Raw genomic sequence first — 27,699 nt, forward strand, 5'->3', positions numbered from 1 at the left:
AAGCAGATTGGTGGTTTCCAGGGAATGGGAGGAAGAAGGAATGGAAAGTAATTGCTTAATGGGTATGTGGTTCCCTTTGGGGTGATGAAAACATTTTGGAAGTAGATAAAGGTAGTAGTCTGGCAACATTGTGAATGTATTAAAAGCCCCTGAATTGTTCACTTTAAAATAGTTAATTTTATGGTACATGAATTTCATCTCAATAAGAAATATTAGTTTTACAAAAAGCAATTATAAATGGTTATTACATTTTTAATTTCAGTGTCCATGTATCTTAGTGTATATAAATACAATTGATTTTTATATGTTTATCTTGTACCCTGTGACCTTGCTGAACTCATTTATTGGTTCTAGGTGATACTTTTTTGTAGATTCCCAGGAATTTTCTGCATGGACAATCATGTCGTCTGTAAATAGGAAATGTTTCATTTGTTCCTTTCCAATCTGTATGCCTTTCATTTTTTTTTTCCTTATTGCAGTGGCTAGAACTTCTAGCACCATCTTGAATAATAGTGGTGAGAGCAGATATCTTTGCCCTGTTCCTGGTTTTAGGGGGAAAGCATTCAGTCAGTCTTTTACAATTAAGTACAATGTTAAGCTGTAGGTATTGTATAGATGTTCTTTATCATATTGTTGAAGTTCTCCTCCGTTCCTATTTTTCTGAGAATTTTTTTAAAGATCTATTTATTTGTTTGAGAGAGAGACAGCATGCACATGTGCAAGTGGGGGGAGGAGCAGAGGGAGAGAATCTCCAAGCAGAATCCCCGCTGAGTGAAGAGCCCAGTTGGGGGCTCCATCTCACAACCTATGAGATCAGGACCTTAGCTGAAACCAAGAGTCGGATGCATAAGTGACTTAGCCAACCAGGCGCCCTGAGAATTTTTTTTTTTTAATCATGAATGGATGTTGAATTGTGCCAAATGCTTTCTCTGCAAAAACTGACATGATCATGTGACTTTACTTTTTTGCTTGTTAGTACAGCAGGTTACTTTGATTTTCAAGTATCAAGCCAGCATTGCATCTCTGGAATAAGCCCTCTTTGGTCATGATGTATGATTATTTTTATGTAGTGCCGAATTCTATTTACAACGATTTAGTTAATAATGTTTACATCGATATTCGTGAGGGATATTGGTCTGTAGGTTTATTTTTATTTGCTTGTTTTTTTCTATTGCCTTTGGTTTTGGTACCAGGGTAATACAAGCTTCATAAAATGAATTGGTATGGGTTACCAAAATGCCCCTCCATCTCTGATACTTTGCTTTGCAATCTACTTTACCTGTTGCTAATTTCCCTTAGTGTTTGCAGCATATATATTTTTCCGTCCCTTTACTTTCAAACTGCTTATATTGTTATATTTGAAGTGAGTTTCTTGTAGACAGCATAAGGTTGGATCATATTCTTTTCTTTTTAGAAAATGTTTTAAAGATTTATTTATTTATTTTGAGAGAGAGAGAGAGAGAGAAAGAGAGCATGTTCAGGTGGGGAGGGACAGAGGGAGAGAGCGTATTAAGCAGACCCAAGGCTCAATCTCAGGATCCTGAGATCATGACCTGAGCTGAAACCAAGAGTTGGGTGCTTAACCGACTATGCCACAAAGACACCCCAAAATTTTGATCATATTCTTTTTTTTAAATTTTATTTATTTATTTGACAGAGACAACCAGCGAGAGAGGGAACACAAGCAGGGGGAGTGGGAGAGGAAGAAGCAGGCTCATAGCGGAGGAGCCTGATGTGGGGCTCAATCCCATAACGCCAGGATCACGCCCTGACCCGAAGACAGAGGCTTAACGACTGTGCCACCCAGGCGCCCCCCCAATCATATTCTTAATCCACTCTGCCAATTTCTGTGTTTTAGTTCGTGTATTGAGATAATTTATATTGACTGTAATTATTGATATGTTAAGGTTTAAGTGTGTCATTTTATTTTTTGTTTTGTTCATCTGGTTTTCATTCTCTGTTTTCTTTTGTATGAGTTTCTTTAGGTTACTTGAACATTTTTTTGAATTCCATTTTTATTTATCTATAATGGGTTTGTTTGCTTGTTTTTTAGAAGCGGGGAGGGGTAGAGAGAGAAGTAGAGAGAGATTCTTAAGCAGGCTCCATCCCCAGCACGGAGCCCAAAGCGGGGCTTGATCTCACGACCCTGGGATCATGACCTGAGCTGGAATCAAGAGTTGGAGGCTTAACTGAACGAGCCACCCAGGCACCCCTCTATAGTTTTTTTTTTTTTAAGATTTTTAATTTATTTGACAGAGAGAGAGACAGCCAGTGAGAGAGGGAACACAAGCAGGGGGAGTGGGAGAGGAAGAAGCAGGCTTCCAGCAGATGAGCCTGATGTGGGGCTCGATCCCAGAACGCCGGGATCACGCCCTGAGCCAAAGTCAGACGCTTAACGACTGAGCCACCCAGGCACCCCCTCTATAGTTTTTTTTTTTTAAGTGTATCTGTTTCTATACCTTTCTAAGCTGTTTCTTTAGCCATTACAATATATACATATAATTTTTCAGTCTACTGGTGTCATCATTTTCACCAGTTCTTTTATAATTACTTCACTTATTACTTCTACATATATTTAGAAGCACAAGGTTATAATTTTTGTTTCAACCATTATTTCAGAAATTCAAGAGAAGGAAAATCTATTGTATTTACCCATATATTTGCTTACCATGTTACATTTTCCTTTCTGTTGTTTTAGTTCCTTTTTTTATTTCTTCTTTTCTGACTAGAAAACCTTCTTCAGCCATTCCTTTAGGGTGTTTGCTAGCAACAAATTCGTTTTTCTTCATCTGAGAATGTCTTGATTTTTCCCTTTATTCTCACAAGCTTGTGAGACTATTTTTCTAGGCTATTTTCACTGGATTCTGATTTGACAGTTTTCTTTCAGCACTTGAAAAATATGCCACTCCCTTTTGGCTTTCATGGTTTCTGATGAGAAATCTGGTGTCATTTGAATCGTTTCTCCTGCAGGTGAGGTGTCATCTCTCATTTATCCCTCTTAAGAACTTTTGTCATTAGTTTTTACAAGTTTGACTATGAAGTGTCTGGTGTAGATCTCTTTGGGCTTGTTTGGGGTTCACTTAGCTCCTCCTCCTAATGTTAACTACTTACTAGGCAACAGCTGTATTATCAGGCACTGTGCTGGGGATTCTATGTACACTATCGCTAATTCCACCCACAAACCTGGGAGTTAGGTTGTTTAGATTAAACCACATGAAACTGTCATGGCTTCACTCAGCTTCTTGAATCTATAGGTTTGTGTCTTTCCCCAAATTTAGAACACTTAAGCCATATTTCTTAGGATATTTTTCTCCTTTTTTTTCTTTCTTTTTCTCTCTTTATTACCTCTCTCCTTCTGAGACACAAATGTTAGATCTTCTATTACAGCCCCCTTGAGGCTGCAAGTTTTTTGTCAGTCTATTTTTCCTCTGCTACGTAGAACAATTTCTATTGTTCTTTGTTCCAGTTCACTGCTTCTTTCCTCTACTATAACCTAATTGTTTTGGCATCTACTGATGATCTTCTCTTATTTAGAGATCTTCCTGGCTCTTGGAATGAGTGATTTTTAATTAAAACCTAGACATTCTGGAAATTATAAGCCTCTGGATCTTACTGAAATCTACTTTAGCTAGCTTAACCTGAAGCCACTCCAGCAGAAGGCAGCAAGGGTCATGGCCTTGATATTGCTAAATGGTGGGAGAAGTTCAGGTTCCCACTTAGCTACTGTTGTCACCTAAGGAACTTGGGTGGAGGTGGGAGTTCCAACCCTCCCAATAAGCCTCCACTGGTACTTCCCCAGCTCCTAGGAGAAGGAAAGCCTTTTCACTGCCCACTATATGATGTCCACTGATACAACAGGGAAGGGTGGCTTTTTTACCACTGGGTGTTGATAAAAGTCCTGACCTACCATTTGGCCTCTGACACCACCGCAGCAGAGAGGGAGACACCTTGTTAATGCCCGATGGGCAGTTTAAGTCCAGGCTCCCTGCATGGTCTCCACTAACACTATGGGGAGTGGGGGAGAGACAGGGCCTAGACTGCTGCATGGCTCTCTACTCACCCTTTTCTGACACTGCACTGGTAGTTGTGGTGTGGGACAGTATTAGGGTGCCCTGTTATAGGTTGGTGAGGGTGGAAGTGTAGGCTCCCCTCTTGACCTTTCCTGACATGGGCAGAGGTGGGGGGCGGGGAGGTCCATAATTTTTCTTTGTGGTGTTTGGCTGGAGAGCACTTGTTCTCTGAAAGTTTTGTCTTGCTAGATTGTCCATTTCCTAGTCCTTTTACTACAGAGTAGGTTTTCTTTGTTTTGCTTGTCTGTGCTCATTGGTACTTTTAGATTGCTGGCTCCTTCAGCTATAAGTCTGAGATGCAGGAGGCAAGGGAAAACCCAGGGAATTCAGTACCATGTTGTGTCTTGTCCCTAGCTAGTCTGCTTTCTCTCCCTTTCAGAGTCTTGTTTTATATATAATATTCAGGGATTTTAGTTATACTTAATAGAAGGAATAAGGAAGAGTAAGTCTACTCCATCTTTCCAGAAGTCAAAGTCTCCATATATGATCATTTCACTATCTCAAAACCTTGGGGATCTAGATGTTTTATCTGTTCTTACTTATGATGTATCATTTTCCTTATTATTATCTTTTAAATTTTCAGGTGGACATTCTGAGGACCTATATTAGAATTGCTTTCTTCAGAGAGGATTTGCATTTGCCTCTGCTGGAAGCCACAAGGCTTATCATTAGAGACCATTCTCGTTCTCTTCAAGTGTCCTAGTTTCATACAGAGTTTTCAGGTTGTTTTCCTGTCCTGAAGCAGGATTGCTCAAGGGTTAGTAGTCAAATTCCAGGGTTATTATTGGCATTTGTACCCAAAGATGTCAGCGTCATTTGTTTACCAGTGCTGGAAAAGTTTATCTTTTTCTTTTTGTGGGAAATGGATTGGTATAACTTGGAAGATTTTCCTTATTTTCTTGCAAGCCCAGAAATGCTTTTCATAAAACTGTTTGTTACAGTTTATCCAGTTAGTTGCATTGTGGTTAGATGGCCAAAATCGCTAGTAGAAATGCAAATTCCTTGCATATGATATTTGGTAGTACTACCTTGAAATTGACTGGAGAAACAGTATTCTTCATGATGACCAGATTTTGGTTAAAAGGACAGACATGAAGGTTTTATTGTTAGTGTTTTAAATTCCTTAATGAAAGTTGTCATTTTAGGTGGGTAAGCTAGATTAGGAGAATAATATTCTATTTTTATATCAATACTGAGCCTTGCTCACTATATTACCATAACTGAGTTCTGGGTACTGACAAACTTGGTCTTCTTGGGAGGAGTTAGGAACTGGAGAAAACTAGAATATTAGAGGGTATACTTGAAAACAGTGAGGTGTAACAGCTATAACCATGATCTAACCTGAAGTCTGTGGTTCAGTCCCACTTCAACAGCCGTAGCCGAAAAGTTCTTTGGTTATTTTTCCCAAGGGAACAAACCAAATCTTTATGTTCCTGCAGCTAGCTCACTTCATTCCAATAACCTGTTTCAAAAGTCTAGCTCACTGCATTCCAGAGACCTGATTTTTTGATAACCAGTGCTACTTTATTCATGACTCTTCTTTCCTTTTGTTCAGGAAATAAATTTATGAAGCCAAGAGTCAAACTAGAGCTTCCATACAATCTTTTCCCCTCGTAATCCTGACTCTCCTACTTTAAAATCCTGTTCCAAGGATGGCTCTGTATAAATTTAATTCTTCAATAAGAACATTAGTGATTTCTAATATTTATTATGTGCCAGGCTCTGTTCTAACCTTATTATATATATTTACTCTTCAAAATAATCCTAAGACATAGGTGTTTCAACTGCCCTCACTCAATAGTTGAGCAAACTGAGGCACAGAGTCAAATAATCCCAAGTCTCCCAGCTAGAATGTGGTAGAACTGACAAGTGATCCTAGGCTGCCTGATTCCAGAGTCTGTGCAATAACCCTCTAGTATGGACTGTGTACAGCCAACAACAGACCCAGGGTGTGTGAGACTCATATCAATGAGTCTCTAACAAAGCAAAATATCGTACTTTAGTAGGGAATACAGGTTAAACCACAAATACATTTATTTCTCTAAGAACAGTATGCCATTTTTAAATTAAAAAAAAATTATCAACTGTCTCTGCAATTTGCTAGCTCTTATTAAGCCGATTAAAAAAATCCCAAAGTAGAGCAATTCACCAGCATGATCAAGTTGCAAATCTCTCCTTTGTCACAGAGCAAGAATACACTCAAACTCCAGAAAACAAGTGTTCATAGGAGTACCTACTTCCATTTGCCACGCATTCCAGTGCCTCACGGCCTCCTTTTCAATTATCTAATTTCTTTCTTTTTTTTTTTAAGATTTTATTTATTTATTTATTTGACACAGAGAGAGAGAGCACAAGCAGGTGGAGCAGCAGGCAGAGAGAGAAGCAGGCTCCCTGCTGAGCAGATAGCCTGATGCGGGACTCAATCCCAGGACCCTGGGATCATGACCTGAGCCGAAGGCAGACGTCTAACTGATTGGGAAACCCAGGCACCCCTCAATTATCTAATGTCTAACCTAGTTTCCTTTTAGAGTCTGAAAACAAGGAATCACATAAGTAAGATATCCCTTCAGAGCACCATTGAAAATATATTAAACATAGAGATACCTCAGATCTCTTTTCTAAATGTTAAAAATATATTAGCACATACAGAAAATATCTGTATTTTCTATTATAATTGAGATTTCTAACCAAAATACTATTATGTTCTAATGAGCTTTTGTTTCTCCCTTTCTGATAATGTCTTCAATTTCTTCTGAGACTTCTCCTTTGTAGTCATTTGGTTCTATTGCATTTAACTTCTTTTGATACTCCAGTGGCAAACCATTTTCTTTTGCACCTAGGCAAATGACCTAGACATGGTTAAAATAAACAAAAAACACCTTTTAATTAGGAACATAATTTAATATACCACAGCTTTATGTGCAGTATCAGAGTATGAAATATTAGGTTTCAGATAACTCTAGAATAAACAATTATAGAACAAAATAGAGACAGTCATTCCTCTCATAGTGAGCATAAATGTACAGGGAGTTTTCAAAGTCACATGATAACATTCTCATGGAGTATCAACTTTACTCAATAATAAGGTTTAAAATATTTTTAAAAACTGAAGTATAATTAACATACAGTGTTATATTAGTTTCAGGTGTACAATATAATGATTTAACAATTTTTTACATTACTCAGTGCTCATCATGATAAGTGTGCTCTTAATCCCCTTCACCTATTTCATTCCCCCCACCCGCCTCCCCTCTGATAACCACTGGTTTGTTCTCTGTATGTAAGAGTCTGGGTATTTTTTTGTCTGTTCATTTGATTGTTCATAGATTCCACATATGAATGAAATCATATGGTTTTTGTCTTTCTGTCTGACTTATTTCACTGACCATGATACCTGCTAGGTCCATCCGTGTTGTTGTAAATAGCAAGATCTCTTTATTTTTTATGGCTAATATTCCATTGTATGTATGTATGAGTATATATATACACATACACACCATGTCTTATTTAGCCATAACTATGGATGGACACTTGGGTTGCTTCCATATCTTGGCTATTGTAAATAATGCTGCAGTAAACATAGGGGTGCATATATCTTTTCAAATTAATGTTTTGGTTTGCTTTGGGTAAATACCCAGTAGTGAAATTATTGGGTCATATGGTAATTCTATTTTTAATTTTTTGAGGAACCTCCACATTGTTTTCCACAGTGGCTACACCAGCTTGCATTCCCACCAACAGTGGATGAGGGTTCCTTTTTCTCCACATCCTCGCTAACATCTGTTATTTCTTGTGTTTTTTATTCTAGTCATTCTAATTTAAAATATTTTTGTATTAAGATAAAAACTTATTATATAGAACTGGCATGATCTATTAAGAAAAAACACCATTCTTTAAAAAAATGTGAAGTTTAGGGGAGCAGTTTTAGTTTAATCTGGGATATGAAATAAGGTAATAAAAGGCAACTATGTTCAGTGGTACTTCCCAGATCCATAACAGGCTAATTCCTCTAGGCTCCATACTAGAATATTCCAGATTAGGCCCTAGAACTGGGTCATCCACTCCACATGCCATGTCCTGATTGGGCCTTCCAATAGTATCCAAGTTTGGGTTTCTAAAAAGGGATGTTGGGGTTTCTATCCCATGTTCTCTTCCTATGTTTGTGGGAGTGGTTTCTCTATTTTGAAAGTGTGATTTTTTCCCCTCCATCAAGGGATGGAAAACATATCAGCAATAGGAAATATGTTTTTTCCCCATAAAAATGAATCTTGGTGTTATGAGATACTGTTTTGTAGAGAAAAAGTGATTACAAAAGCCTATGTATAGAATAAATCCACTAAAAATACATGCATACATGTTATTTTCTACTTTAGGAAAGAAAACACATATCTAGAATTATGGCTCATATAGATTTCCAAAGTCTTTTTTAATAAATCTGTTTGAGGAACATGGTTCTATCATTCCAAATAAATCTGAGCATTTTTCAATTTGCATGTTAGGTAAATAACTATCATTTTCACATTAAAAACATTTTGATTAAAATGAAGTGTTCATAGGGGTAGGGAAAGAAAAAAAATAAGAATGAAGTGTTTGTATAGAATTAAATGCACACAAAACCTTTTTAAAACAAGGTATTTTTTTAGTTTAGCTCAGTGAAAATTAAAAAGGAATTGCCAACAGTCTTTGTAAGCAGCTTACCTTTTTATATTGGGGAGATGGGGGTGCACTCTCATAATTTTTCATCTGATAACTTCGACAGGTTATTTTTCCTTCTTGAGTATAAACATTAACTTCTATTGGGACATATGTTCCACTTTTAACCCCTTCTTGCCTGAAATCAGAACAGCCAAATTTTAACCATATTTGACTTAGCCAAGTTAGTTTACTGGATTAAAAATTTAACCATATATGGATGTACTTGCTACCTATGTATTTTGGGATATGGTAGAACATATTATAAATATTACCACATCAAAAGTAAACTTAGCATTTCAATTGGAAAGCCTCAGATTTAGTATTATTTGGTATACTTCTAACAGATCTCTACATTTATCCTATCTAAACCCATGTTTGAATACAGTTATTTTAACCTTTATACCCCTCAACATCGCTCTCTAGCTTACAAAAAATGACTATGTGTTCTGACAAAAGAATATCCACCCAGAGAAAAGTAGAGAGAATGGCTCACTCTCATTCACCAGTGACATAAAGTGTCAAGCATATCAGTTAATGTGTTCTTCTCAAGTCCTACTCTTTTCTGCCAACTTTCTTTGTATACATGCTCTACCACACAGAAAGTTGGGAGTTCTAGTTGTAAAAAGTATCAGAACATTTCTAGTATGTTGTCCAAGGTTTTACAAATTATTACTTTTTTACTGATTCAACTGCTGCCTTAAAGAATTATTTTTTAAAAACAGACTCTAGGGGCGCCTGGGTGGCACAGCGGTTGGGCGTCTGCCTTCGGCTCAGGGCGTGATCCAGGCGTTATGGGATCGAGCCCCACGTCAGGCTCTTCTGCTATGAGCCTGCTTCTTCCTCTCCCGCTCCCCCTGCTTGTGTTCCCTCTCTCGCTGGCTGTCTCTATCTCTGTCAAATAAATAAATTAAAATCTTAAAAAAAAAAAAAAAAAAAACAGACTCTAAAAAAAACTGAACTGCTTTTGAAAACAATAAAAAGATGCAACAATTACAAACATCTTCATGCCTTTTCGCAATATGAAACTAAAAAGAGATTTTTATAAAAGATAAACAGAACAAAAATAAAGACTTCCATTTTTTACAGAAGAGATTATAAACGTCCCCCAAATCTCAACTGGAATATATGACCCTTCTAGGCTTTTTTTAAAAATTTTAAATGTAGGCTCTGTGCCCAATGTGGGGCTTGAACTCACAACACTGAGATCAAGAGTTGCATGCTCTATGGACTGAGCCACTTGGGCACCCCTAGGCTTTTCTTTTTAAGATATGCACATTATACCTTTTATGTTACCTCTAAAGTGTAAAGAATGTGGTATATGGTTTTGAAAAAAACCAATATATATATATGTATACACACACACGTACACACATCTTTGCATATGATCCGCTTTCTGAATTAGTTACTAATTAACTTATAATTAGGAGTCACCTACTCATCCAGAGAACTCAAATTGCTTTTGTTCATTTTCCATACTACTCCCCATACTTCATCGCCAGGACTTTGAAAAATGGTGGCTATACCTCCATGCCAAGTTTCACTTGTTTTGCCTTGGGAATTGCCAAAGTCAAGCTTATAATCCTACAAAGGAAACCAAAATGATATGATCAATATCCACTTGAACCAAATTTTCCCTCCTCAAAATAAAAAAATTTCACCTTGAACACCATGCAATTAAGACAGAAACTTTGAGTTCCTTCTCTGCATAAGAAGCTGCAAAAAATACAAAGATAAACAAGGAACCAGATCTCAAGGACTATATTTTTTCATATTTTTCTTTAAAATGAAATGTATATTGAATATATAATATGCATCCGTAGACAGGTTTTTAAAAAAAGCCCATAATTCCAATGCCTTAACGTACCTATTTTCATTTTTAAAAATTGCTTCCCAGTCTACCTACATACACATAGATTTTAACTTAGAGGCAAACATAGTATATATACATAATTGTTAAAGCTGGGTAGCTACATAGGGGTTATAACCTCCTTTTATGGATGTAGAGAGTATCCTTCTAGCATATATCACCATGTTTGCCTTCAAGAAGCTGGCATTTGAGGGTGATTTGTACGCTTACGAATGTTAATCTAACATTCATGAATTATACTATTACATCTATAATAAACATAAGAGCAGCTAACACTAGTACATCACTAGGTTCTATAACTGCACTATGAGCTTTATGTGGACTGTCATTTTTATCCTGCCAACAACTTTATTATACCCATTTAACAACAAGAAAAACTGTGGCTTATAAAGATTAAGCAATTTGCCCAAGGTCTCACAACTAATAAGTAATGGAGCCAGGTTTCTAGTTTAGCTTCTTCCCTACAGAGATGGATAATCAGAGGAGAGAATCCTGGGGAAGATTAAAAACCCTTACTTGGCCATTTGGTGTAGAAAATTTCTTTCCATCTTTCCAAAGCTTAGCTTCCTTAATAATAAAATAAAAAACGTTGGACTAGATACTAAATCTAAGGTTTATATTTTATCCCTGTCACCTTTATTTTCTTAAAAATATCAGACATTTCAGGAAAAAGGTTGGTTTGAATGGCCAGTATCTTCAGTTGGTATAGTGGATATTCTAGGACCAAATAGCCCTGGCAGGACATCAAGAGAGCTGATAAAAAGTCACAACCACATTAGGTACTGGTTATCTACTGCTAAATCCAATAAACAATTTTCAATCCTCCTCTTGCTCCACTTTTCAGCTGCTTCTCACATAGTTAACGACCCTGTCTTGATCTGCCTCCTTCCTGACTTTCAGACTCTTCCCTGATCTCAATTCCCTTTGCTAACTCCTCCTCCATACCTGGTCTTTAAATGGTAGAGTTGCTAAGGGCTCAGTTTAGGCCCCTTTTCTTGTTCATCAGCAATTTGCTCAAGACGATCTATCCCCTCCAATGACTTCAAATACCAACCAATATTCCAATCATCGTTTAATCCAACCCAGAGCTCTCTTCTAAACTTCAAAAGTGCTTAGAACAGGGCCTACCACACAATGAGTACTTAATAAATGCTCACTAATATTTTTCTGCTCACTTGGATGTATAACAAGCACCCCAAACTCAATATGTTTAAGCTGAGCTTGACCTTCCCTCCAAAACTGATTCTCCTCTTCTCTTTACAAATATCACCACCATCCACCCTATTGCACCAAAAACCTTAGTCACCCCTGTTACCTCTTCCTCCCTTCACAATCAATCACCAAGGCCTAACATTGTTATCCCCTAAATATCTCCCCAACCCAGTTCAAGCATGGATTACTACAAAAGCTTTCTAACTGGGCTCCCCACATCCACTGTTGTCTCCCCTTCCAATCCATTTTCCATAACAGCCAGAATGAGCTTTCAAAGTTGTAAATCTAATCTTTCATTTGCTTAAATTCTGCCATGTATCTTTTCATTGCTCTCAAGATTAAAGACCAGTCTTCTTTGGCCTCTGTGGTCCTGTAACACATGGTCCTTCCCTACCTCTTTAGTTGTCAAGCTATATCCCCCTCACACACTAAACTCCAGGCACAGCAGCTGGATGATCCAGCTTCTTTCCTGAGGTCATCTGTATATGCTGTTTCTTCTCTTTCCTCTGACTCCCCCTGCCCAATCATTCAGGTCTCAGCTTAAAAGTGATATTTTCAGGAAAAGCTTTACTAAGCCCTTAGGTCGGGACCCCAAGTCATACACTCCCAAAGCACCTCGTAGGTTTTTTTTTTTTTTTAAAGACTTCACTTTTTTTAGAGCAGTTTTAGGTTCACAGCAAAACTGAGAGGAAGTTACAACATGTCTCCTTTTTAAACTCACCATATCTGTAATTCAGTAATCATTTGCTTGATAGCTCTTCCACTTGTCCCAACTATAAGTATCTGAACTTCTTTTCCGCATTTGGACAATTCCCTACCTTAGGAGTCTGGGGGGTAGAAAGTGCTAGAGCCCAACTCCCATTTTTGAGGCTTCAAATGCCAGCAGTTGGTTCTCCCAGCTTTGCTTGCACTCAGGGCATGGGCACGTGGCCAAGAGTTTGCCAAACAGGACACCCACCTGGGATTTGAATTAGAAGCTAGTGCTAGTGCCCAAAGACAGCAGAAACTGCACCCTGGAGGTGGTGGCTACATCTAGGTTTCAGGAACTGCAGGGGTGTAGTGACAGTAGCAGGCAAGGTCCAGAGTAGGCAGTGTCAGTGATGCACAACGAAGTGTTCATGTTTACCAAGTTCAGCAGTGGCACACCAGTGGCCTCCTGGGCTGGTTCTAGCTGTGATACTGGCTGTTGTGGTTGCTGTGCCTCCCTTTATGCCTGCCTGTTTTTAGTTTTGTTTGTTTTTAAAGTAGCCTCCGCATCCAAAGTGGGGCTTGAACTCACAACCCTGAGATCAAGAGTCCCATGCTCCACCCACTGACTCAGCCAGGGTCCCCTATGCCTCCCTGTTTTATCAGCTCTGTGGTCCTACCTTCCTGGTCATTCTGTGACTCCTCCAACAGTCTTTCAAACGCATTCTTTTTCTGCTTAAATCAGCCACTTTCTGTTGCTTGCAACTAAGAACTCTGACAACCACAGCAGAGACCATGTTTGTCTAATTTGACAATGTCAAAAGGTTTTGTACATAATTTTGGGGGGTGTCCCTCCTATAGACGTGGACAGGTCCTCAAGGCAGCCCACTTTATCACTTTTTTATCTGCAGGGGAAAAAGTCTACCAAAGGAATGAATGGATTGTATGGAAGAGCAATTATTCTTTTTTATTTATTTAAGTAATCTCTACGCCCAACGTGTGGCTTGGCTCGAACTCAGACGCTGAGACCAAGAGTCCCATGCTCCTCTGACTGAGCCAGCCAGGCGGCCCTGAAGAGCCTTGACTTTCACCAAGGCGGGTGACGCTTCAGCCAGCCACCTGACTTAACTGAGCACAACCGTTACTACGATTACGACACGGTGCCAGCTTTCAGGACCTCTCTCATCAGGAGCAAACACACAGGTGAACGGAGTTTTACAATACCAGCTGACAAGCCCTGTAGCGAAGGTGTGATGGGGAAGAGAAAGCAACGGATTCCCTGACTTGCGACAGAGAAGCCTTCTGGGAGGCACCAGGCGAGCGGATGCCGTGAGCGCCCCCCTAAGTCGGTGGCCAAGAGAGGCGACCAGGTCTGGGCACAACGAGCCTCCCGGGGCAAGTCAGCAGGGGGGCTCAGGGACCCCGGGGGTGGGGTGGGGCGGGGCGCACAGCCGCCGGGCGGGCACAGTGCTGTGGGGGCGAGGCGGGCTTGCCCAGGAGGGCGGAAGCCAGACGGCGAAGACAGCCCCGACGTCCTCTCACCGGCAGGAAGTGCATTCCCAGCCCCGAGAAAGCGACTTCTCAAAATCCTGCCCCCTCGTCCGCAGGGTGGGCACAACGCTGCAGGGGCAGCACGCGGCAGCACTGACCTGAAGGCGGGCCACGCAGCAGAACGCGGCCGACGGGTTTCGGAGGTGGATCCGCTCAGTCAGAAGATTGCTACCGTAGGCGAAGTACAGAAAACTCTCCCCCTCCTGGCCCCGGAGCTCCTCACAGCCCGAGTTCGCCATGTCCCACCAGACACCCGCACGGCCCCGGGGTCGACGGGAAGACTGTGAGGAGACGACTGTGAGCGTCCCAACTCCTGTGGCTAACGAGACGGGGCTTCTGGAGTTAGCGGAAAGGCGGGAAGCGTGGGCCGGGCGAGTCGGCGGCGACCGCTCTTCTGATTGGCAGCGACCGCTCTTCTGATTGGCTGCCGGTCCCAAATGTGGAGTCTCCCCCTATGATTGGCCAAGCCCGCCACCTCCTCTCTGTTCGCCAGTTAGGATTCTGAAATGCTCAGCCCTGAGGCGGCCGGGAGCCGATTCTTCATTGGACATGCTCCTCTGTTGTCCCGCCCCGAAGCTCAAGGCTCCCTATGATTGGTGCGTGGGTGGCTGGGGGGGCGCTACGCGGAGGCGGGTCAGGTCGGGTGGGTTCGGTTTAGGGGTTGCGCCGCGTGGGGTCCTAACCAGGTTTCCCCACCTTCAGCTGGTGCATGGGTGGTTCCCTGGCGTTTCGTGCTCTTAGAGAGCTCGCCCCCGCCCTGCCCTCCCGATTTGAAGCAGTCGGTCGCGACGGGTCAATTCCTCCATATGCTGGTTCTCGCATCCCCATCCCCGATCACTTACGTGAAGAAGCCCCTCCGAAGGTGTGGGGCTCCCTTCCCGGAGGAAGTAGCGTGCCAGGTTCAAATCCCGACGCTGCCATTTACTGGCCACGTAAGGTTGGGCACCTCTCATCGGTTTCCTCCTCGTAAAATAGAGATTTTAACATAAATTATTATCACAGTTATATAACTTATGATACCCTATCTCACAGGGTTGGTTTAAGTATTTAAAGAATAATTTTGTTAATGTTATTAGGTGCAAAAACTCCAGTGTAAAATAAGATATAAACGTATAAAAACAAGAAATAAAACCTTATATCGTTAACTTTGAAATGAAAATATAAATTTGAACTCAGGGCAGTGGTCATTCTTGGCACCCAGATTTTGATCTCTAAATACCACTTTTCACTAAAAGGTCCCAGGGCTCCTTGGAGAAATGGTTTATGACAGGTCAAAAGATGGGAATGAATAGGAAAGCTTGGGACATCTTGTGACATCTTGTGACAGTAAAGTCTGGAAGTATCCAAGAAAAACGAGGTCCTTTCAAAAGGACATGGGAGCCAGCTTGAAGGAATGCCCACTGGCCAAAATTAGAACAATTTGAGCACCAGAAAGAATGACTGAAATTGATTGAAAATGTCAAACATCAAAGTCCCACCAAAAGAGTAAACCAAATATAGAAAACAATTTTTAAAAAGCCTCATTTGCCATGCTAACTATTACAGCAACTCTTTACTCTGAAAAGTGGTAATTTAAGAAAATAAACATTTTTCCTGCCCTTCTACTTGCATCTGTATTTCAGGGTAACCAAACAGTCCCAGTTGATGAGGAAACAGTTCTCTTTATAAAAGTATGCCAGCTAAATAATGTAAGATGAATGATAGAATTAGAAAATCACCATACTGTAGCCCCTAATGAAATAACAGATTCATTCCAGGATCATCAATGAAACCATTTGGTGAAAGGGAGACAGGAAATAGAATATTCACCTACGGCCAAATTATCCTCCAGGGATTGCTAGCTGTAGTCAGAAGAAAAACATAATGACAATGAAGGAATCTGGTCCCTCCCATTTTAAGCTGGGTCAATTTTATAATCACTAAAAGCAACCAATCTGACATTATGTGCCTCCTAATGTGATACAATATAAAGCCCCAGTATTGTCTGTGAAGTATTTGTTCTCAAATTCTTTCACTTCTATATAATCAAGCTCAACCAGGAACTACAAGGATAGAATAAAATGACACCAAGAGGAAACAATCAGAAAAATTCTGAACAAATGGTAGGACACCCTGCTAAACAAATTTGGCTGTCTCTTAAATTAAGTCAGTGTAATTATTAAAAAAAAAAAAACAGGACTGAGAGCAGGCTGTTCCAGATTAAAAGAAACCTAAGAGACATAATAACTACATGCAATGGCTTGTCCTTGGTTCTGGTTCAATAAACCAGATATAAAAGATTTTGTGGGGCGCCTGGGTGGCTCAGTCGTTAGGCGTCTGCCTTCAGCTCAGGGCGTGATCCCAGCGTTCTGGAATCAAGTCCCACAGCAGGCTCCTCCGCTGTGAGCCTGCTTCTTCCTCTCCCATTCCCCCTGCTTGTGTTCCTTCTCTCGCTGGCTGTCTCTCTCTCCATCAAATAAATAAATAAAAAATCTTAAAAAAAAAAAAAAGGGTTGCCTTAAAAAAAAAAAAGATTTTGGGGACAATTAAATCTGAATACGAACTAGGGCAAGAGAGGCTATTAAACAATTGCTTTTTTATTAGGTATGATAATAGCATTGTGCTTATTTGGAAAAATGTCTCTATTTTTAGACATACATATTAATGTATTTTGCGGTAAAATGTTTGATATCTATATTTTTAAATAATTTAGAAAAATTTAAATATGTTAAGTGTTAACTGTTCAATTGATTGATGTGTATATGGATGTTCATTTTATCATTCTATCCTCTCCTATATATTTCCACATTTTCATGTTAAAGAGTCAAAAAAGAAATATGGTGATGTGATGTGTGTAAAGCACTTGGCATACAGCGAGCACTCAATAAGCAATAACGTTGTTACGTAATCGGAACATAGGATGGTCCATGCCCTCTCCCATCCCCCAAGCATCAAGGTAGAAATTGAAATACGTACTTGGTTACTTCAGTGAGGAAGCTGCTCTTGTTGGCAGTAGTGTTCCACTGGGTCATGAATTCCCAAGGCCTCTGCTTTGGTATTCCCACTGAAAATGGCCTTCTGCATTTTAAATTGCTTTTAGACATTCTAAATGTATTATTTCATTATTTTCACCTTTTTTCTCTTCCTATGTTTCTCACTCATTGCTTAATTTTATGGTGACTGATTTTTCTTAACACCATTTTACAAAAATTTTCTGAAGCACTGATGTTTCCTCAAACACTGAAAATCTTTTTTTTTTACGTCCCTTAAGCATTTTATTTAGCTGTAGATTGCTGTGTACTGACCCCTGTTGGCTAAAGCAAAAGAGAGCAAGGGTTTTGTTCTTCCAAATTTAACCCAAGCTTGGTTAATAGTTAACATTCACTGAGCACTTACCAAATGCCAGGCACCAATCTAAACTCATATATATTAACTCATTTAATCCTGAAAATAGCCCTATGGGGATAGTACTAAGATTATTCTCATTTTACAGTTGAAGAGACTGAGGTGCAGTAGGTTAACTCACTTGCCCCAGGTTGTAGCTAGCAATGACAGGCACCTAGTTTAACGGCCAAACCCTCTGATTCTAGTCATTCCTGGGTACTGATTCCCAGATTTCTCAAACTGCGAAGCCTGGTGGTCTCAGACCTGGTGTCAGATGGAATGGGTAGAGGAGGCAGGTGACCTGAGTGACTGAGAAGAAAGCAGACCACACCTAAGGAGAGAATGGAGCTAGAGAAATCCAAGCCCTGAGCTCACTGAGGTGCCTGGCTCCAGCTGTTACTGGACCCAGCCGAATTTCTCACTTTGGTTTTCACAAGATAGTCTCATAAGCCTTATATTCCAAACCACACTAATAAGGAAATGAAACGTTCTATTAAATGCACATAGGTTATGTGAAATGCGGCATTTTTAATCCCACAACAATATTTTAGAGTGTGTCTTGAAGCCTTCTAGCTCCCAAGTATTTTGCTCTACCTGTATTATTTTAAATAAATATATACTAGTGACCTAAAGTATAGAGAAATCATTAATTATATGTGGTCCCAGGTTACACAGGCAGTAGGAAATAAATACGAACCTCCAACAACTGCAAGGATGAGGAATAAGCAGTTATGGAGAAGGAATTGTTTTTGCTGCCTCAAGCCTAAAATGAGTTACCTTTGACTCATCTCTTTCTTTCAAACCCTGTGTCCAATCAGGAAGATCTGCTGCCATCAGCCATCCTCTGCATTCTCACACTCACTACCTCTCCCTGGTGGCATCAGCCCACACCTGGATTACTGCAACAGCTTTCTAACTGTTTTCCCTGACTCTGCTTTTCTCTGGAGATGGGGTAAGGGTGGGGGATCTCATGAGAACAGCACGGAAGGGGTTTGGGGAACGGTAAATAGTTCAATTTCAATGGAGTAGTGGGTTCATCTTAGGGAAGGGGAGACAAGTCTAGAAGTCTTTTTTTTTTAAGATTTTATTTATTTGAGAGCGAGCGAGCACATGCATGAGTCGGTGGAAGGGACGGAGGGAGAGGGAGAAGGAGACTCCCTGCTGAGCAGGGAGCCTGAAACAGGGCTCAATCCCAGGACCCTGGGATCCCAGGATCATGACCCCAGATGAAGGCAGACACTTAATCAACTGAGCCACCCAGGTACCCCCAAAGACGTTCTTCTAATTTGCTTTTATCGTATCACTCCTTTGTGCAGAAACCTTGTGAGGCTGGCTGTCGTTTACTACTTGATCAAGTTCAAGCTCTTGTGAAAGCTTTTTCTTATCTGATTCCATTCTATTTGGCCAGTCTGATTTCCCACTGATGGTAAGCCCTTTGGAGGCAGGGACTACACCTTATCTTCTTGTACACCTACAGTGCTTACCACAGCACAGATGAATAATAAATATTTGCTGATTAATCGAATCAGAGTCAAAATCTCCCCTATCCTTCACGGAGACTCCCAAACCCTTCTTTTCTCTATTTTTTTTTCCGGCTTTCCTTGACTTACTGAGAGGCATTTGTCCTTCAGCTCTGATTTAAGATTTAAAAATTCATACTAATGCTTTAACATACAGGATTCTTCATATATTTTATTAGCCATAATGGTATTTATATTTATATCTCCTCCCAGCTCATGGCCACATGACTGGGCAGCCTGCCAGAATATATTAAATCAGAAGTGTCCTGGGGGAAAAAAAAGTAAAATTCTGGTAGGCAGTTATTTCTCAGGAAGTTTGACAGAGAATCCGTATTCTTGTTCTGAGACTAACCCTGGAAAGTGGTTCCAATACAGTTTTTTAGTGCTTAGTAAAAAAAGAGTGCTTATCTCTATATGTATTTATATCTATAACCATACACTTTGGAAAGGCATGCACCAAACTGCTAACAGTGCTTACCTGTGGGAAGGGAACGGAATTGGAGGGGTGGGGTATAGGGAAGCAGGTTGGACAAAGAGCTTTCATTTTCTTCATTCTGTATTCTTCAATATTTTTTCCATGTTCGAGCATGTATTCCTGTATTACTTTCATTATTTAAAAATACATATATTATTAAATTCATATCCTATGGAATTTTAAGTCAGAATCTTGGAGATCTAATGTCAGGAGGGTAAAAAGAGGGTGATTAAATAAATTGTCCAAAATAAAAGCAGAACCAGCAAACACATTCCCAATTGGGTCTGCCTCTCAACCGGTCAGATAATTAGGCCAGAGCAGGTCAGCCTTGCTCTGTGAAGGGTTACAACCCCATTCTGAGAGGCCTGCAGTGGCAGAATCTCAATGTGTCTATCTGGATCGTCCCTCTTTGCCCTGTGGGATGCCCGTGGATACAAGACCTAGAATATTTTCCCAGTCTGGTTTAGGGGAAGGCCACACGTATATTCTAGGACAATGACCTGCTAGATCCTACTGACAACCTTAAGTCCCTTCCAAGAGGTTCTGGAAATACAGCAATTCAGCCGTCTCCATGTCATTTACCATAGCTACATTAGATCAAGATGTACCAATCCCAAGATTTACTACTGTCAATGTTAAAGTTGGATAAACTGAATCATAATTAATACACTCATCTTCTCGGTTTATATGTCCATATTATTTGCAACACTTTAAGTTCAACTGAAATTAAAACATAAAAGAAGAATATTGCTGCATGTTTCTACTGCCAACAATAGCTGTAATAGAAGCAATAACACTTTAGAATGTAGATTTACTTTAGTGAGAATCCCAATGTTTCCCTTGGCAACAGACCTCATTCTTTTCTTCCTGGTAATTTAAACTTAGTAAAGTCTTAATATCATGTATAATAATTAGAGGAGAGCCAAGGTTTTCTCCATGTCCCCATAGGAAGAATGGCTTTGGAGTGAGGCCTAGATTAAGCATTTGGAAACATTTATGGAAAGTGAGAACTATGCTTGAACTCTCTGCTTAATTAATGTGCTTGGATTTCGTGTTTTCAGTCTATTCAACAATATTTAATCAACAATTAACACTTCTCAGAGACATACACTCAAATGAAGCATTTTACTTGACTGTAAAACAACTCTGGATGTTTGGGAATCTTTCCAGAATAGCTGATCTAGTGCTGGTGTCAACCTTTTTTCTTCCTCATTATTTTCTGCTTTCACATGAATACAACACATCCCAATAATAGAGCTCCCAAAAGGCATCTCTACTTATTGTCTTTGTTAAATGCTTATTGGCTGAGAAAACAACAGAAACTCTAGATAGCTGAGTAACAGAAACTCAGATGGCTCACTAAAAGTGACAGTTGTTCATGGGAGAAATAGGTGTGTTTTGTGTGGAGGAGAAACTTGCTTCAGTAAGGCATCCTCTAAGCTTCCTGAGGGTAGTACATTTTACATGCATCTTTTTTAGATGCATTAAAAACTGTCTCAAGCTAGCTAAATCATATGAATTTTATTAGAAACCATATGCTTTAGAATTTTATTTCCATGATCCAACAATTCCTCTCCTAGGTATATAACCAAACAAACTGAAAACAGGGACTCCAACACTTACTTATGCACGGATATTCACAGCAGCAGTACTCACAACAGTCCAAAGGTGGAAATAACCCAAAGTCCGTCAGCTGATGAATGGATAAATAAAAGGTGGTATATCCATACAATGGAATATTATTCAGCCATAAAAAGGAATGAAGTACTGATACATGCTACATGGTGGATGAACCTAAGAAAACCCATTATGGTAACTGAAAAAAGCCAGACATGAAAGGTCACAGATTGTATGACTCCATTTGTATGAAATATCCAGCACTGGTAAATCCATAGAAACAGAATGTTGATTGGTGGTTACCAGGGGCTAGGGGGAAGAGAAGTAACTACTTAATGGGTACAGGGTTTTATTTAGGGGTGATGAAAATGGCTTGGAACTGGAAAGAGGTGGTAGTTGCACAACACTGTGAATGTCTTACATGATACTGGGTTGTTCACTTTGAGATGGTTAATATTAGATTATGTGAATTTCACCTTAATTAAAAAGAAAAGAAAAGAAAAAGCCAAAAAAAAACCAAAACCCTTCTATTTCCAGAGTTTCTCATCAGTGCTGTGAGAAGTGACAGTAGAATGTTGGTGGGTAAAGGAGTAGGGGTTGGGGGACAAAAAAATAATAATGTTGGTGGATAACTGGAACATCAACTTCCTCTGATTTGAGGTGAGGGTGGGGAGTTTAACAGATTTGACATGTCTCCCTGACAGGTCACTCCAGTTCCCATATATACTCACCGAAGGAATGTGATGCCCTTACTATTTTCAAGGGATGATGGCAGAACCTTTGCCTCCAGTAGGTGCTTGGTGGATGTTGTGGGAAGGGAAAAGCAATCATTACTAACATGCTGCTCCTGCCCTGGAGTCTCCTTATAGTGCCCAGTGCTCCATTAACAATAGGGGGTGTTCAAGAATAACAATTATACTTGAACAGCAATAGTTTCCAAAGTATGATGCTCAGGACAATGGCCCCACTAGATGGTCCTCCATCCAAAAACAGCTGTGTAGTCAAATGAGCTGGAAAACAGTATACTCTGTATTTCCTTTTAGAGATTCACGATGTCTATTACCACATGAAGGAATCTGAGAATGCCTGTAGTGAAGAAACCTGGTGACATGTTTGTCTGACTTTCCCACACCTCTTTAGTCATAGAACCCCTTGGATGTGGAAAGCATATTATTCAGAGTGTGGAAAATGCCACTCTGTGTTGATAGGCTGACCTTGATTTGTTTAGGATGACTATTAAGTTTTGAAGAATCATATTAAATAAAACCCTAAATTATCCAGAAAACTGAAGACAAGCAACAGTGTAAGCTAGAAAGGGAAGATTCTAAATCTTCCTACTGTCTGGTTTGCCACTGACTGGTTTGGTGGGTGATAGATAACCTTTTTTCACAGGTTGACTCATGGAAATGGTGCATGCCTTTGATGGTTAAATACCTGATAACCAGAAACTGAAGATAACTGATAATTTGCAACTGCAGAGTCATGTTTAAAAATACCCATCAACCATCAGCTTCTATTAAATGCAATAATGGTTGCAAGCTGGTGAAAATGAGAATTTGATTGCAAGGCTGAAAGCAAAAGTGATAGTGTCCAAAATTCTCAAACTGGAAAAAGATTCGGCTTCTTGGCTCTATTTCCCACCCTTCTTATTTTGTTCCTTCTTAGTTCCTTTAAGATTGTCAAAGAAGTTTACAGGCTTAATAAAACAGGTTAGACAACTTCATGGAAATGTACCTAATTACATTGGTAACAATGGCAGGTCTTGTTAGGCCAGTAGATTCTTGAAACAAAATGCTTGAGCTTACTCATTAAAACATTTTAGTAAGTGTCAGTACTGATTCATGTTTCCTATTGCAAAGAAGGGTTCTTTCTAAATTCCAGTTTGGAGAAAACCGTGGGCTTAGCAAATTCTACTCCCTGGTGTAATATGATTTTCCAAGCCGTCATGCAATTAAGGATTTTTTCAATATATAAAATCACTAATGAATTGATAATGACAAATTAGATTTACTGCATTTGGCTGCTGCAAGTCCTTCTGCCAATCTGGTTTAGTGTGTACAAAATCTCATGTTCTCCAAAGTGAGCAAATGATAGTAAACACTGGTGTGGCACAGAACAGGGGTGCTTCCTGGGTTTTCAGCCAGGCGTCAGAGAGGAAGGTTTAGAAGTAACAGAAAGACCATTTTTAAGAAGAATATCTTCCATCTGGCTTAGAAATGAGAATATTTCTCAGGAAGAAACTTAAAATACATCCTTTTTTCTTGAATCAGTTTCATTCACTCTGTCAAAATTAATCTCTTTTGTAGAATTGCTTTGAATCTACTTTGCCAAACTATCACTGCCTAGGGAACAAAAGAAAAATAAAGTCAAAAGACTGAAACCCAGTAAAATATTGGTTAATATTTACACTAGCAAATTAGGATTAGGCTGGAGTGAAAGAATCCCACTAAAAATAAGCCCTGTGCATAGTTCCAGTCTGCCTGCAAAGACTTTTCCTACTTTCCTGGAAAACTTTTATTTGTTAAGATCAAATTAATGTTGTTGCCTGTATCAAGCCATCCTTAACTTCTAGCTAGATTCAGTCTTCAATGTTTATAACACTTGATTGATTCCTTTACTCTTGCAATAAAACCTTTTTATTTTCATCATTTGTCGACATGCTTTCTTCCCCTACTAGACTAGATGCCCACAGAGGGCAAGTATCATTACTCATTCAGCACATATTTATAGAGTGCTTAGTGTGGGCCTGCACCCCATGTTGCTCCTCCTTAAAACCACAACATTCTTCTTTTGATTCCCAACACTTAGTACATGCCTGTCCCATTATTGAGTGGGCACTCAGCAATGAGTTGCTAAATAACTGAATAACTGAGTGAGAGAAAGGATGAATGAATGAAAGGACTTGATTGTATGAGGTAGAAAAGGCACCAGTTTTGCAGGGACATTTTAGCTTCCCAATTTGCAAACAGAATCAGTGCAGAGAGAAGTTAAGCTCCCAAGGAGAGCAGGACCTATCATTCTGCAAGGAGACCAGTGACTTAATTCCTAGTGGATCTTAGAAGTTTAAAGACACAGGGCTATAAAGTGGTATAACTTTAGAAGGGGGCAGTCCTAGACTAGTGTCTTCCATGTGCTGGATCTGTTCTGAGATAAGATCGAAGGCTGGCTAAATCAGAATTCCCAGGGCTCCCCTGCTAATAACTAGAGTTGAGAGAAGAAAGAGGTAGCGGCACTGGACTGAGGATGAAAGAATAATGCAAGCGAGACATTTAAAAGACTGTGGGTTTCCCCCATACGGCAATATGCTTGTTGCAGAATATGTAACGCTTGTTGATTTTTCTCTTATAATACTTCCTCTGATACTCACTCTCTCTCTCTCTCCATAAATAATGTGGTAGGCCCTATATAGCTGCTGCAAATCACTTTTGACAGCAGGTAGTATTTCTCCAAGATGAGCCTGGGCCATTCTGAGGCTTGAACTTGCTCGTCAGCAGTTTGCCCACACGGCACTCTCTGGGGCTGGCCCAGACAGGCTACAATGCCTCCGAATTTCACACTTGAGCTGAAAGGTCATTACGTGGAGTCTGATCTAGTTCCAGTAGCAAGTGTGATTTCTGTGGTTGGGTTTGGCATAAAGGAAGACAAGCACAAAAGAAAACCATCAATCTTATGTGCGTTCCTGGTTGATTTCCTTTCCTGTTTTCTGTATGGCTTTCAACCTCCTGCCAGTCTTGTCAAACCACCAAATGCTCAGCAAGTAGCATCCCTCATATTTTAATTTACAGAGGAAAGAGAGACTGTCAGGCATCTACTTTCTCTCCTTTTCCATATCATGCATGTCTTCACCTGTCATTCTTCAATTTCCTTCTTACTCAGAGAAAGAGGTGGTAACAAACTGCTGTGTAACAATCATAAAATTTAGAGCTTAAAAGAACAAACATTCATTATCTCACAGTTTCCATGAGTCAGGAATTTAGAAGCAGCTTAGCTGGGACAGTCAGGCTTAGGTCTTTCATGCAGTCAAAATATCAGCTGGGGCTGCATTCAACTGAAAGCTTGACTGGGGCTGGAGGACCAACTTCCCACATGAATCTTTCTTGTGGCCGTTAGCATGAGACCTCAGTTCCCGGCCACATGGGCCTTTCCACGGGGTTGGCTGATTGCATGTTTTCATGAAATATCAGCTGGCTTCCCCTAGATCGAATGATCTAAGAGAATGAGCATGGGAAGCGTGGCAATGCCTTTTATAACTTCCTTTCAAAAGCTCCACATTGTCACTTCCACCTCATTCTATTCGAGTCACTTAGTACCAACTACACTCAAGAGGAGGGGAATTAGCCTCTATCTTTTGAAGGCAGGGGTATCAAAGAATTTGTGGCCATCTTTTAGAAGCACCACAGAGGATCCTTCTTCCTTTTCAGGGCTAATTCATCCACCTATAAGCTTGATTCTATCATTTCCCATCTGCACTTGACTAGTCAATTATGCTCTCTCTTAATCTCTTAGTAGTAGATCCCATTTATGGAGCATTTGATATATCCTGGCTACTGTGCTAAGCACATATGTGGATAATCTCACTTAATACATACAACCACATGAGGTAGGGGAATTACTCCACTTTTACAAATGAGAAGACCCAACCTCAGAAGGCTTAAGTGTCAGATGGCTAGTAAGTAGAGAAGTTACTATTTAAATCCAGCCCAGACTGACTCCATAGCCGTGCTTCCTTCTGCTAATGTACTTTACATTGCCTTGCATGGACCTTTAATCTCTACCTCTCCATCAGCTTCTTCTCCTTCGGTTTCAAATAGGCTCCATTCCTCCTCATACAAACATTACCTTCCTTTAAACTCTGCCTCATCTCCAGTTTCATCACATCTTCCCATCACAAATTTCTCAAAATAGTGGTCAGCGTGCTGTCCCTACATCCACACCTCCCTTTTGCTCCAGCTCACAGCCATCAGTTCTGCACTTACCAGTTTCATGAAAGGGATTTCTCTAAGGAAAGCAATGCCTTTCTAATTTCCAAACCCAGTGCTTTCTTTTCAGCTCACATTCTGCTGTATTTCATCAGTCCTAACACACACAATTTTCACATTTCTGAGGTCACAATGTCTTAAAATCAATGGTACTTTGTATTTCATAAATTCAATTTCTTCACCCTCTTTACATTTCATACCATACAGATTCTCTTCTCCTGGAAACTCTCTGCTCCTGTGCCACAGACATCCCTGTGAACAGCCTTCCCTCTTCCCCCTGATAGCTCTCTGCAGTCTTTTCATTGACTCCTCTTCCTCAGATAAACCTTTAGATGACAGTGTAGAAGTAATTTGGTGATGATTCATTCTTTTTCCTTCTGCATTGTGGGTAATCCACTTTAAAATATCTCCCATACCACTTTTGTTTTAATAACTCCTAATTTCTTCTCTAGCCTTCATCTTCCCTTTTAATTAATTACTTATTTCCTGCATGTCTTACAAGTACCACAAACTCTGCATGTGCTGATCCTTAATCCCTTTCCAGATTATCTGCCCTGCTTTTACTGCCTATCTTGGATGTGGACATCATCACTGTGAAAGAATATCTCACAGACACGTAGTTTAAAGCACAGATGACGTTTACTCATACAGGGGAGATCTAGTCATATATAGATTGTCATCAAAGAGGCAAAACAGGGGGCACCTAGGTGGCACAGCGGTTAAGCGTCTGCCTTCGGCTCAGGGCGTGATCCCGGCGTTATGGGATCGAGCCCCACATCAGGCTCCTCTGCTATAAGCCTGCTTCTTCCTCTCCCACTCCCCCTGCTTGTGTTCCCTCTCTAGCTGGCTGTCTCTATCTCTGTTGAATAAATAAATAAAATCTTCAAAGAGGCAAAACAGGAACCCTTAGTGGAACAATGAGAAAGCTTTTTGTTTTGTTTTGAACTTAAGCATGCTAATTGGCTGAAACCATCAAGGGAGCAATTTGCACCCAAGCAGACTGCATTATTACCAGGATAGACAATTATAGTTATTTGTGATTTTTCCCCCCAGAAATCCTGTGATTTCTGCTATGGAATATGTAGGAAATATTTTCATTTTTGATATTGGCTGCTGATGTCCTTCCTTTGGTATCTATACCATAGTTAAGTTAGGACTGTCCCATTTCTCTCATTATAATTACTCACTCCCTTCTTGTGGTCAAACTCAGACCCAGGACCATGGCTGACTATGAGGACTTTAGTGTCTTCCTGATGCAGTAACACCCACTGGATGTTGCCTTGAGATAATAGCTCAGAGTGGTTTTTAAGTAACTGGATATCAGACAATAGAGGAGCTCACAAAGTATGAGAACAATCACAAATAAAATAAGAAACATTTGAGATGAGAGAGGATTAAAGATGGCGGAGGAGTAGGGGACCCCTTTTTCAGCCGGTCCCCTGAGTTGAGCTGGATAGGTACCAGACGCAGGAATATCCACGGAATCAGCCTGAGACGCAGGAAGATACATCTGGATCTCTACAAATGAACATCTCCAGCGCTGAGTATCGAGGTACGAAGCGGGGAGCCGTGAAACCGCGCACAGATATCGGAAGCTAAACAGAAGGGGGAGGGAGCCGCCGTGTCAGGGCGCCGGGAAGCGGTAGCCACCTGCAAGGGGGAG

General features: G+C 40.2%; 1 protein-coding gene across 2 annotated transcripts; it reads right to left on the reverse strand.

Annotated features, from left to right (window-relative positions):
* Nucleotides 1–6,723: 6,723 nt before the first annotated feature.
* On the reverse strand, nucleotides 6,724–18,578 carry GGCT (gamma-glutamylcyclotransferase). 2 transcript variants are annotated; one of them, XM_019799682.2, is made up of 5 exons: nucleotides 17,038–18,578; nucleotides 14,925–15,045; nucleotides 10,201–10,346; nucleotides 8,769–8,901; nucleotides 6,724–6,919 (listed from the first exon to the last, which is right to left on the reverse strand). In XM_019799682.2, exons 1-5 carry the CDS (start codon nucleotides 17,163–17,165, stop codon nucleotides 6,776–6,778), a joined length of 672 nt encoding a protein of 223 aa, XP_019655241.2. In that variant the 5' UTR covers nucleotides 17,166–18,578; the 3' UTR covers nucleotides 6,724–6,775. The 2 variants fall into 2 exon arrangements, with proteins under 2 accessions (XP_019655241.2, XP_011223329.1); XM_011225027.3 differs by lacking the exons at nucleotides 14,925–15,045; nucleotides 17,038–18,578 and adding an exon at nucleotides 14,181–14,657.
* Nucleotides 18,579–27,699: the final 9,121 nt, after the last annotated feature.

Source organism: Ailuropoda melanoleuca, chromosome 1, assembly GCF_002007445.2.
Source record: "Ailuropoda melanoleuca isolate Jingjing chromosome 1, ASM200744v2, whole genome shotgun sequence".
Lineage (NCBI taxonomy): Eukaryota > Metazoa > Chordata > Mammalia > Carnivora > Ursidae > Ailuropoda > Ailuropoda melanoleuca.

Bases quoted from the DNA above. Each gene is read 5' to 3' on its own strand.
- GGCT (XM_019799682.2), bottom strand. From the start codon at position 17,165: ATGTCTAAAAGCAATTTAAAATGCAGAAGGCCATTTTCAGTGGGAATA. The intron at 15,046-17,037 runs GTACGTATTTCA...CTATTTTACGAG, and splicing joins TTCCTCACTGAAGTAACCAA to GAGGAAACCGATGAGAGGTG. The intron at 8,902-10,200 runs GTAGGTGACTCC...TTCTGATTTCAG, and splicing joins AATTTGAGTTCTCTGGATGA to GCAAGAAGGGGTTAAAAGTG.